This window comes from Suillus plorans (assembly GCF_016647745.1).
Source record: "Suillus plorans strain S12 chromosome Unknown HD556scaffold_77, whole genome shotgun sequence".
Lineage (NCBI taxonomy): Eukaryota > Fungi > Basidiomycota > Agaricomycetes > Boletales > Suillaceae > Suillus > Suillus plorans.
In genome coordinates, this window is record NW_024537461.1 from 231,311 (window position 1) to 243,934 (window position 12,624).

The 12,624-nt window shown below is 44.0% G+C and overlaps 3 protein-coding genes across 3 annotated transcripts; all 3 read right to left on the bottom strand.

The window, feature by feature from the left end:
- Positions 1-2,164: 2,164 nt before the first annotated feature.
- Positions 2,165-2,746, bottom strand: HD556DRAFT_1448643 (uncharacterized protein; the record flags this gene model as incomplete). Its single annotated transcript, XM_041307462.1, has 2 exons — positions 2,165-2,467; positions 2,528-2,746. The coding sequence occupies 2 exons, from the start codon at positions 2,744-2,746 to the stop codon at positions 2,165-2,167; spliced, it is 522 nt and encodes a 173-aa protein (XP_041154958.1).
- Positions 2,747-4,180: 1,434 nt separating this feature from the next.
- On the bottom strand, positions 4,181-7,966 carry HD556DRAFT_1312659 (uncharacterized protein; the record flags this gene model as incomplete). The annotated part of the gene is made up of 14 exons (XM_041300686.1): positions 4,181-4,245; positions 4,422-4,439; positions 4,462-4,488; positions 4,548-4,643; positions 4,726-4,971; positions 5,011-5,747; positions 5,798-5,909; positions 5,979-6,161; positions 6,213-6,607; positions 6,661-6,806; positions 6,859-7,021; positions 7,446-7,561; positions 7,622-7,767; positions 7,810-7,966. The coding sequence occupies 14 exons, from the start codon at positions 7,964-7,966 to the stop codon at positions 4,181-4,183; spliced, it is 2,607 nt and encodes an 868-aa protein (XP_041154959.1).
- An 880-nt stretch (positions 7,967-8,846) lies between these two features.
- On the bottom strand, positions 8,847-10,275 carry HD556DRAFT_1312660 (uncharacterized protein; the record flags this gene model as incomplete). The annotated part of the gene is made up of 6 exons (XM_041300687.1): positions 8,847-8,915; positions 8,999-9,400; positions 9,461-9,615; positions 9,735-9,893; positions 9,950-10,080; positions 10,139-10,275. The coding sequence occupies 6 exons, from the start codon at positions 10,273-10,275 to the stop codon at positions 8,847-8,849; spliced, it is 1,053 nt and encodes a 350-aa protein (XP_041154960.1).
- Positions 10,276-12,624: the final 2,349 nt, after the last annotated feature.

The window sequence follows — 12,624 nt, forward strand, 5'->3', positions numbered from 1 at the left end:
CGAGCGTTTACCAAACCATCTCAGTGAGCTACACAGTAGCAGTGCATCTTTGAAAGGTGGCTTGTTCAAAACAGGTTTTGACTCTTCTTTAGAATCGGATGTCTTAGTAGAAGGCTAGAAGCGAAGCAACAGCTAATAGCCCGAGGAGAAGCGAAATCTCGCAAAATCGCGAGTATCTGCCTATAAAACACCTGCACGCTATGGCTTTGCATTGCTCACTGCAACAAGCTCCACGATGTTCACTTCCCGCCTCACTATTTTTGCCCTACTCACCTTCCTCGCTGGCGTCAACGCAGGATGCGCAATGTGTGAAGAAACGTTGCACGGAGTAGATGGTGCAACGACCTACGAGCTAGTCAGCAACTATGAGAAGTCCGAAAACGGGTACACAGAGTGCGGGTAAGCCACACTCACATCTTCATCGAGAAAAGTGATTGATGGTCTGGCAGTTATATGGATAAGAAAGGTGACTCGGTGACCTGTGAGTATAAGGTACGTGATTTCTGGATACTGAGCGACTCATCGTTCTCGTTTGACACGTTGGATGGTCATCAGGATGACGGTTGGCTAGTAGCGGATGGGGATTCAAAGTGTCCGAAATTGTCAAAGAAGAATGACCCTGAATGCTAAAAGCAGGATGTGATGTGGAATGAGCCCGACGAGAGGAGGAATATTGGTCTGCAGAAAGTTGGGTATATCAGTAGATTTCGTCTGCTACAAAATTCTCTTCATGCTTGTGTTGCATTGACCAGTTTGTGACAATCGATTGTCTTGAGCATCGCGAGACAATGGGTGTTCATCTCGACCTGTCAGTCTCTCAAATTCAAACTTGGGCGAGTGACTGAGTCCGTGTATTCATTCTTGGGAACACTTTTTGGGAGAACAATAACAAAGAAAAAACTAAAAGTGACACACATCTACAAAGCTAAGCGCGCCAGTTTGATCCAAACTGCACTCCCCGTTTGGACTAGGCCAGTAACCTCTATCGTACACTGACGAGAGGCTCAGGGAATACTCTAAAATGGCAAGTCCGCTGCAGATGCAGTTAGTGATGTTCCGGCTCGGCTTCAAGCCCCGGGCCAGGCCAAGCCGGGCCTGATTGAGCCAGGCCCAGCCCAGGCCCAGGACACGGCCTGACCAGGGCTTTGGCCCAGGCTTCAATTTTGCGAAGCCTAAGCCGCCGGCCCAAGCCGTGGCTTAGCAGTGCACTATCTATTTCGGTATGTAAGTTTCTGTTTATGTTTATGTTGCCATCTTGCGATCGGTATCAGCTTCTCAGTCAATCATACCATGAGGTATGTCAGAATGAGATCACAGTGAGTCGCCGTTGTCATGTTATTAAAGCTCGCTGATATTTACCCCGGTCTTGAAAAGCAAACATTCAGCAATCCATGCGCCTTTACAGTCTTGCCTGGCGCTTCAACTTCGCTGCCTTCGCAAACTTAATCTGTTTTTGAACCACGTTCGATTTTTTATATGTGGTACGTGTATATGTGTTGTATCTACCTAGCAGCCTGCAATGACCAGCACAGTCCACACAGATAGTGAAGATGAACCTATCGTGCATTCTCGTCCCATACGCAGGATCAAACCCACTGCTGCTCTCCTCCAACACTCGGAGAAGGCCGCCCTTCCATCCCAAACCAAAGAGCCTGGACCATCCTCTCTTGTGGAGTCGGAGGAATTTGACGACTCTGAATTGGAAGCTGACAGTGAGGAGAGGACCGGAGATGTTATTGCAGACGAGGAGGATGCTTGGGATGCTTTGATTTCAGATGATGACGAGGTTTCTGAGTAGTTACTTCATGTATTTTCTTGTGCTACTATACTACGAATCTACAACTTTGCATACCACCAAGCCGCGGCCTAGTACGGCTCAAGCCACGGCTTTGGGCTGGCTTGGGCTCACGGCCTAGGCTTGAAATATGGCAAGCCTAAGCCCCCCCAGGCCAAGCCTAAGCCGGGGCTTTGAGCCCAAGCCGGGCCGGAACGTCACTAGATGCAGTCACATACTTACGCCATCGATAAGATTGTTCACGCGATAGTATCAATCAGATATCGCAACAATGTATAAACGATTAGCAAACAAACATTAAAGCCTAGTCTACTCGAACACCCGACGAACAACACTACGATTCATGGATCAGAAATTCAGAATAATACTTTACTGCATCTCGGCAAAAATATCATCAACGAGCTTATCTACAGCTGCCCTCTGCGACGGCGACAGGCTGTCCAAACGTTGGACGATTGAATCGAATGTTGCCCTATTGTCCTCGACGACAAATTCTGATTTGCCGTTCAAGCCGTTAGCATGCTCCTGCAGTGCCCAAACTAAGATTGTGCCAGAGAATGCAATGATATTGTTGAGATCCCGCTTGTTTGGGTCAATCCAGCGGGACAACCTCTTCTCGTGCAATACGCGGCTGATTATGCGGAAGAGGGCAGGGTTTCCAAACGCTGCATTCTACGAAGTCCAAGTCAGACTTTGGAAACAGTTATATCTGAAACTTTGAATGGGACTTACAGTGTCTGGATCGTCGAGGTAAGCGAAGCCAATGCAGAGGCTATCAATGTAAATCTTCTGGTGCACCAACTCTTTGCCCCGCTCACTGATAGGGAGCGCAAGATCAACTGCGGATCGACCTACATCTTTGAAGATACTTTGGATGGTGTTCGGAATGGTTTTGAGCTTCTTCAGCTCGGTCTTTTGGCTTTCAACTACCCATGCGTTGACGGAGTCCATTCAGACCCTTCAGTCACTTTCCATGTAGAACCCTGGCTCCGGATGTGCCAAAAGTCTGTAGAATCATGGCCAGCCAGTCACTGGCCGGAGTATGCAAACTCCAGCTGGCCGGAGTATGTGGAATCAGTGTTGACTGGTGTAGATATATACATATTAGAATTACTGTAAACACAATAACTAGCCTTATGCCTACAAAATGTATAATACAGCTGGCCGGAGTATGTAGAATTAGTGTTTAGTGTTAATATATATATAAATGATTACCATCAGTGGTAGTGGCTAGCTTTATGCCTGCAAGATATAGAATTCAGCTAGCTAGTTGGCTGGCCTGATTTCACTGCAGGTAGAATCAAGCTTGCCAGTATGCAATTCTGTAACCAATGACTGACCAGCCTTGACTCCACTGTTGTAGAATCAAGAATCAAACTGGCCAGGACACAATGTTGAAACTGATAACTGGCCAGTCTTGGTTCTACATGTTGTAAAATCAAGTCAGCCAGTCACTTGTTATTAAGTTGCATACTGGCCAGATAGCCTGTACAACATGTAGAATCAAGACTGGCCAGTTATCAGTTCCAACATTGCATCCTGGCCAGTTTAATTCTACAACCGTAGAATTAAAGCTGGCCGGTTTAATCCTATAGAAGAATCAAGCCTGGCTAATTATTGGTTTGGGATTTCTATACGAGTACTAGTCATTAGTTACAGAATGTCATACTGGCCAGTTATCAGTTTTAATATTGCATCCTGGCCAGTTTGATTTTACACCAGTAGAAACAAGGCTGGCCAGTTATCAGTTCCAACATTGCATCCTGGCCGGTTTGATTTTACACCAGTAGAAACAAGGCTGGCCAGTTATCAGTTCCAACATTGCATCCTGGCCGGTTTAATTTTACACCAGTAGAATCAAGGCTGGCCAGTTATCAGTTCCAACATTGCATCCTGGCCGGTTTAATTTTACACCAGTAGAATCAAGGCTGGCCAGTTATCAGTTCCAACATTGCATCCTGGCCGGTTTAATTCTACAACATGTAGAATCAAGACTGGCCAGTTATTAGTTTTAATATTGCTCGGTTTAATTGTACAATAGTAGAATCAAGACTAGCTAATTATTGTTTTGTAATTTCTATACTAGTCATTAGTTACAGAATTTCATACTGGCCAGATAGCTTGTACAACATGTAGAATCAAGACTGGCCAGTCATCAGTTTTAATATTGCATCCTGGCCGGTTTAATTGTACAATAGTAGAATCAAGACTGGCCGGTTTTCAATCACAACATTGCATCCCGGCCGGTTTAATTCTACAACATGTAGAATCAAGACTGGCCGGTTTTCAATCACAACATTGCATCCCGGCCGGTTTAATTGTACAATAGTAGAATCAAGACTGGCCGGTTTTCAATCACAACATTGCATTCCGGCCGGTTTGATTTTACAACAGTAGAATCAAGACTGGCTGGTTTTCAATTCCAACATTGCATCCCGGCCGGTTTAATTCTACAACATGTAGAATCAAGACTGGCCAGTTATTAGTTTTAATATTGCTCGGTTTAATTGTACAATAGTAGAATCAAGGCTGATCAGTCATTGGTTTCAGATTTGTATACTGGTCAGATAGTTCCTACGACATGTATGATCAAGACTGGCTGGTTATTGGTTTCAACATTTCATACCGGCCGACTTGATTCTGTCTATTGTAGAATCAAGGCTAACCAGTTATTGGTATCAGAATTACATGGACTGCATAGGGTAGATATAAGCTAGTTATATACTCTTATAAGGGCCAGCCATGTACATACATGCTGTAGGAACCATCTGGCCAGTCCATATCTTAAATACAATTATCTCGGCCAGCTGTGGACTACATAGAGTGGAGCTAGTGCTAGCTAAGCTACCTTGTCATTCATTAGCATTGAGAATTATCCTGTCATATTTTTCCTAGCAAAGACAGTATACCAGATCAAAGTATAAATTGACATCCATTGAAATTTTTCTCTGCCTCCTCAACAAATCTTCCCCACATCAAGACCTGCTGATAAGCATAGGCTTGATGACCAGGTCTGGTGGCTTGGCCACCCCTTCTCTCCCATTCATTCTGGTGGTACTTGAACCAGTTTATGGTCCAACCCATTTCATGTCTTACCAGCCTTAATTCCTCTTGCCATCTATTCCATCTAGCCTTAGCCTTCAACCAGTTCACCCTGTAGACTAGATCGGTTGGAGCTTTAGTGACATATCATAGAGATAAAGATTTTTTCTTACATTCATCTATCCAGGCATCGTCTTGACCTTGGCTTGCATTATTTCCCCTCCAAAACCAAGCCAGCCTGTCTGACCCTTGTCCAAATCTATTTTCTTCTGTCACCTCTTTGTCTATACTGAGCTCTGTAGGCGATATTGGCTGATAAAGACTCCCCAAGGTGGCTTTGTCCATGCCTAGACCTTCCATTGCTGACCTTGCCCTCTGATAGCTTCTTACACACTTGTCAATTTTGAGCTGACAGCGTTGAGCTTCTTGCTTTGACCTAGTCCCAGCCCATGTAGAATTAGCACTTCGAAAATACTGACGATAGATGATGGCCTTATGACCAAGGGCCATTCGAAGCTTTTCGAGGCAGTCATTGGCTTGGCCCTTTCGAAGTTCTAATTCTTCAGCTTGGAGGGGACCCAGTCCGAGAGCCAATGCATCCTGGTAGGGCACTGATGATGGCATCCAGATACCCATCTCTTCAGCCAAGATTTCTTCGTCAATATACTCTGAGATCTCTTCATCTGAGACCTCTCCCCAACCATTTTCATCATGACCTGCATAGCAGAATCTAGGATCGTCGGAATGCACTGTTGCAGTTCCAAGATCCATACCAGCAGTCATGGCATCAGCTGTTTCATGAAATTTAGCTATCCTAGCTGTCAATCTCTGTCGCTTCTCTTCTATAGAAACTTTCTGTCCTGGGGTTGCATCAGTAGGAAGTTGTCGAATATCTGCCCTTAGTCCATCCCTAAAATAGTACTATGTCAAACGGTTTCTCTATTTTTATTGGTTACATACTGTAAATCCTCCAGATTGATGCCAGTAATGAGCCAAGAGACTGTCCCAGGTTTGCTAGTGTCGGTATTCTCAGACTCAGTTAATTTGAGTCTAATCTCTGCCATAGTTGGAGCTAGATACAAATACTGATCAGATGTCTATACAAGAATAGCAGCCTCACAACTAGACAGAGTTCACTTACCTTTGTTCATCTGCAACTGATAGATGTCAAGATACTCTCCACGTTGTTCCATGGCCTTTTTCTCATCGATCTTCCATATCGAAATCTTCTCAGGGTCCAGAGACAGAGTGAGCTCGTCAAAGGGAGACTTTGTGTCATCAACACCTTTGAGAGCCCGTTTGTACTTTTTCAAGAGAGTCTTCACTGGAAGCTCAATTGTCAAGCTTGTTCAAATGCAAAATTTGGAGGGCTTACTTATTCCCACTATTTTTTTCCAGTTTGAGTCTCGCATATGATCATCAAGAACTTCTTGACGGTGAGCCTGACTCATTGACCGAGCAGTTGGGGAGATCTTATTGAATGGTGCCCACAGAGTCTCCAAAATCTCCCCATCAACATGTCCAGCCCCTTGAATAAAGTTGAGGCTGTACCTTGCAAAGCAAGCTAATTTGTGAGCGCTAAGATGGAATTTTCCAACTGCTGGAACGATGTGCATATTTTCAGGTACAGACAAGCCCTTGCTCTGGGCTACTCTCTGTAGAAAATTAATGCTCCACTGACACCCCACATCATAAATGATGAGGGAAGAGTCTATACCAGCTGAATGATAATTCAATGCATTGCATATTGAGTAGTCGATATTCATGTGTCTAAAAATTACCTGAGCTTGCATAACATGTTGATTTGGAGGACATACACAGACCTTTCGCCCTTCTGAAAATCAACTATACTATGAGGAACAAAGCATCCATGTCGAGCACAAGCAGTTGCTCCTACACCTGTAGCTCGAAGATTGCTCCTGCTGATATTGGCTGCATTTACTGCACGATGATTGCTGCAAGAAGACCGCTACAAAGATAGTGAAGCATGAACGAAAAGTGGTTGTCATGAGCCAACTCACCTCTTTACTTTCTACAGCCGATGACAGATGAGTCTGGTATTCTTGATCTTTCACCATATACCCAAGCCCGTCTGACAAACTAATGTCCAACTGTGGTTTTCTCATTACCATATGTTGAGCAGTGAAGTTCCCGTCTACCACATATCTTTGTGAAACAAGCCAACTGTACAAACAGGTAAGCATAAGGTTAAAAATGTGCAAAAAAGAAAAGTAGAAGTCTCTCTCCGGACCAACTCTCTGGCTGGCATGTCTTTGAGTGACATCTATGCACCTCAGTTTAACCGGCCAGCATGGTTATGCATGCTATCTGTGTCAAGCTAGCAAGCCAATTTAATGTGCCGGCCGGCCTGGTTTTACATCCAGTCTATGCCATGCTGGCCAGCTTGATTAGAACATAAGTCAGTCCGGCCGGAGCTCTCGTACACTATGCAGTGTAGGGCTAGCCAGTGAGTATGATATTCTCAAGTGTGGTAGAGAAATTGAGTCGCCTCTCCTTAGAATGAGATGGATAAATGACTTGCCTTTCATATCTGGCTTGCCAGTCAGGAGGTAGGTTAATCCCAGGCTGTGGACAAGCAGGGCAAAACCAAGCCAGATCACCCTTGTCCGGTTTCTGCTCATCATTATGGGCAAAGCCAAACCATTTTCGACTCATCAAGTCTCTCCACAGTCGAGACACTCTCATAAGTTCTCGATATCGATTCTAGAAAAACAAATTGGTACTGTTAGTTTAACTTTCACCAAGAAGACTTATAAGACTTACAGGAACAGTATCTGGGAAACAGTTATTGGTCATTCGACGGATTTTTTCAAAGAAGCTGGATGCTGAAGTCTTGCACTCCAGTGCATCAATTAGAAAATGATTGAGGACATCAAAAGTAAAGGCAGTCTGTGGTCGAGTGGTACTGGCTGGAAATAATTTAGCTTTCAGCAATTGCAAATGCTGCTGACAATCGACCCCAGGACAGCTGCACCAGACAACGTTGTGCAAAAACACTCCAGTGGAATGTACAATGGTCAACTTGGTTGGTATAGTTGAACCATGAACTGTCTCCATTGGTGAAAAATTGGCCTCTGCGTCCATGGGAATATTCTCCCATGCATGCATGTCGTCAGAAAATGGACATGGTTGTCCCCCATGGCCCATATACCAGATAAAACCCAATTCTTCAAGTGATGTGTCGTTGAAGCATTTCCCAGTCCACTCTTGAACCTTGTGGAAGGGCAAAAACTGGTGAGCATTGACAATGCAAGAACGACAGAATGTCTGATCTCCACTGCAAGTCAAACAGTGGAATTTCCCTTCACCAATCTGACAAGACTGGCACTGGGATACATCGGAGGGTTTCTCCAAGTCAAGGAGAATATCCAAGTACAAGTCTCGGAAAGGCAGATATTCTTGGATGAAGTCATTTTGTGTCTGGTCGTAATAATCTCTATTTAGTACATCATTAAAAGACACTGAATCACTATGCTTGCCTTGGTTTTTCTTTGTGAGTTCTCTACATAGGAAACAAAGTCACCAAGGGTTTGTCTATCAAAATCTTCATGACTGTTTTGCAACCCTTGAGTGTCTTCTCTAATACGTTTACGAGGGCTGGAGGATGGAGATGGTGTTGGGGCAGTGTCATAAAGGCTATCAGCGCATGATTCCACCCAGGTTGGCTTCCTTCTCTTTCCAATGACTTGTTTATGAGACACATAGGCAACATCAAGGTCCTTGCCTTTAGACAAACGACCTCTTCCTTGGAAGGAAAATGTAGCTGCCTTGAGTCGAGTTTTTTTCTTGGGAGACATAGGGTTACGTGTGGGGGGAAAAATTGATATTATCAACATTCTATTTTTGATAGTTGAAACCATTCATAGGAATCACTAGATCACATCAACTAATCTAGTAGGTATACTGTCAAACACTTGATTTGTCCCATTCCACCCCTCCTCCTCCAAGAACCACTCCTTTCTTATCATCTACTTGTCACAACAAATAACTATCCTGCTGCCCCACCATCTGCAAAAAATAGGCCTGTGTTGGAAAGGGGGGTCTGGATACCCCACATCTAGAGTGGATTTTATCCCTCATAAAATGGGCAATAACGAGTCTTTCTCCCGGACCCCATGGACCAATAGAATGTTGTAAAACCTTCCCGGAAATGAAGACCATTGTCCCAGGGTAATAATCCAGTTCGGCCCCAACATCTGCTAATGTCAACTTAGCCTCATGGCCACTGCCTAAACTAATCAGAAGATCAAAAAGAGAAGGTGCGCCACCAGAATCTCTGTGTGATAAAGTTGTACGATTTGCAATTATTTCCAATCCTGAGAAGATCGAGGGCCAATCACAGATGGGTGGTGATGTTCTATCAGAACCTTGAAGTTCCTCAATAATACGAGTGATTGCCAAGGTGCCTGCTTCGAATAGATCTGGAGCCGATACAGCGGTAATGGCATTCCAGAAAGATTCAGTAGCTGATAAAGCAGCTAGCCACTCTTGGACTTCCACAGACTTATAGGAAGCCGAGGTAACCATTGGGTCTTCCAGTCTCTGCAAATGAAATCAAACAAAGTCAAAAGTAGCTAAACAGCCACTAAATTTGGCCTATACCTCGTGTCTTTGCATAAAATATGCTGGTGATACTGTGACTCTGCCTGCTCCAAATTCTCCACCCCCCTCTGGGACAACAAAGCCTTGAGATCGCCAAGACTGTTGGGTGGAGGACGTAATTGTTTCAAGAAGTAAAGTCCGTAAACCCTTAGTGGCTGAGTTCACATATTCCTAATTTAATTTATCAATTGATGAGGGGAATTCCCAAGGAAGAATGAACATACAACCCGAGAAGAAGACAGAATATTTGGCAAGTAAATTGTTAAAATTTTACCTTGCCTGTCCACAATAGTAGCTGGTGCTGAAATTTTACCGATCATAGCTGCAGAAAAGTACTTTGGTAGCTGATTGGTATTAGCGAGGGGACCATCAGATTTAGGTGTAGAGACTTTGGCCATTTCGGCAAATCTGTCAACATCCCAATCCACATAATCTGCAAATGATGTGAATTTAAAACCAGGTGATATCTTGCAGAGTGAAACAACTCACAAGGATTTACCATTGCATGGGCAACTGTCAGTGCAGCTCGATTGATCTCATATTCTGAGATTGACGCAGAAGCATGGAAGTTGACATCACGTGTTGCTAAGCAACTGTCTAGCTCATGTCCAATTCTTAATCTTAAGTGAGACCATTTAATAGAGCGGATCAAATAAGGCCCTAAATATAACCTCTCACCTTGCTTTGTGTAGAAGGTGAGTTTGCAATATCCCCCCTCTGAAGATCCCTGTTGCTGATGATTTTCCCATAATTTCCTTGATCCTTGTGGTCAGAGCTGCTCTCAGCTTGATTGATTGACTCATTTGTTGGTCCATGGTGAGCAAGGAAAATTTTCAACCAGCTCGTTCGGATCAAGACTCAATTTAACTTATATGAAATGATTCCGAAAAAATTGTCCCGCGATCAAATTTGGATATATGAATGGAATCTACTGATGGAAGACTGATTAAATGAAGTCTTGCCCAGATTGTGACATAATTAGTACTGTAATAACTCGCTCAGATGCTGGAAGAGTGAAGACTAATATTGGCAGACTACCACAGAAGAATGAATGATATTCTGAATCTGGGACTACACTGTGGGATCCCTGTCTCAAATAACAGGAGACACTTCCAGCTGGAGTTCAACGCCTTGAGAGACAGCAAGGACTCACTTATTAAGAATGCAATCACAAAAACAGTAGTGTATAATAGTAAATTGGCATCCGGAGGACACCAGGACAAGTAGCAATGACGCCATATGATACAAACTGCCCTGCACCATCAGAAGGCTGACTCTTCCCTTCTGACCATGGAGGGGAGATACCTCTGAGGTTACCTCTGAGGCATATACTGGCTAGCCCGCCCTCAAAACTGTTCGTGTTAAGAGTTCTGCCTCAGAGGTAATACTTCGTTAGCTACACCTATACTGTAGGGTATTGAAAATGTTTTCTTTGTTAACCGAAGAAAACATTCTCAATACCCTGCAGTATAGGTGTAGCCAACTTACCTCTGAGGCAGAACTCTTAACACGAACAGTTTTGAGGGCGGGCTAGCCTCTAAGTGGCCTGTAGGGTATTGAGAATGTTTTCTTCGGTTAACAAAGAAAACATCTTCAATACCCTACAGTATATGCCTCAGAGGTAAGTTAGCTACACCTATACTGCAGGGTATTGAGAAACCCTGCAGGCCACTTAGAGGCTAGCCCGCCCTCAAAACTGTTCGTGTTAAGAGTTCTGCCTCAGAGGTAAGTTGGCTACACCTATACTGCAGGGTATTGAGAATGTTTTCTTCGGTTAACAAAGAAAACATTTTCAATACCCTACAGTATAGGTGTAGCTAACGAAGTATTACCTCTGAGGCAGAACTCTTAACACGAACAGTTTGGAGATACCTCTGAGGCATATACTGGCTAGCCCGCCCTCAAAACTGTTCGTGTTAAGAGTTTTGCCTTAGAGGTAATACTTAGTTAGCTACACCTATACTGTAGGGTATTGAAAATGTTTTCTTTGTTAACCGAAGAAAACATTCTCAATACCCTACAGTATAGGTGTAGCTAACTAAGTATTACCTCTGAGGCAGAACTCTTAACACGAACAGTTTTGAGGGCGGGCTAGCCTCTAAGCGGCCTGTAGGGTATTGAGAATGTCCGTCAGTCCAAAATATGCTAGCAGCCCAGGCAGATGGTGACAATGACGCCATATGATGACTCCCCTCTGTGGTCAGAAGGCAATTTCAAAGAAGAATCAACCTTCTGACCGGGAAGGGAAGTTTGTATCATATGGCGTCATGGCTACTTGTCCTAGTGTTCTGCCACCATCTGCCTATGCCAATAGTATATTTTGACTGGCAGACAATAATCAATGATAGCGTCCTTCAGCATGTCAATGGTGAGCCGCATCAAGGCAGAATTGAGATCTACATAACACATTATCTATCTAAGACATGTAGTAGATAATAGTTGCTTTGGTCTGTGCAGCGTTTGATTATTATACACTACTGTGCTTTTGCGCTTGCTTTCTTAATAAGGCTCTTTGCTAATATACACACGGTCACGTGACCTTTTCAGCCGGCAGCAAATAAAGTGCATCCATCAACATACATTTTCAAATACAAAGTACGAGTGACAATAAATTTTACTACAAGTAAGCAAACAAATAAAGTAACAAATACAAAAGGGGAGGCGAGACTTCAATGAGGGGGCCCTCCTCACCAAAGCCTCAACACTCCAGGTGAAAATGTATGTAGCAAATATATATATAATACAATACAAATTTGTCCTGTAGAAACGTTAGACCGAAATTTAAGACAAGATTAACACTTAACTAGAGAGCACTTGCCACACAAAAGTACCGGCAGGTTCAGCAGTCTAGAGAACAAAACAGATCAGTTAAGGTCATCAGGAATTGAGCGCTTACCACCATTAAAAAGTTGGAGCAGGCTATTAAAAGTCGGAGCAGGAGCCACTGACAAGTGGCATGCACTGCGATACCCCATTCCAAGAAGCAGGAGCCACTGACAAGTGGCATGCACTGCGCTGAGCCCCAGTCCCAATAAGCAGGAGCCACTAACAAGTGGCATGCACTGCGCTACCCAATTCCAAGAAGCAGGAGCCACTGACAAGTGGCATGCACTGCGCTGAGCCCAGTCCCAATAAGCAGGAGCCACTAACAAGTGGCATGCACT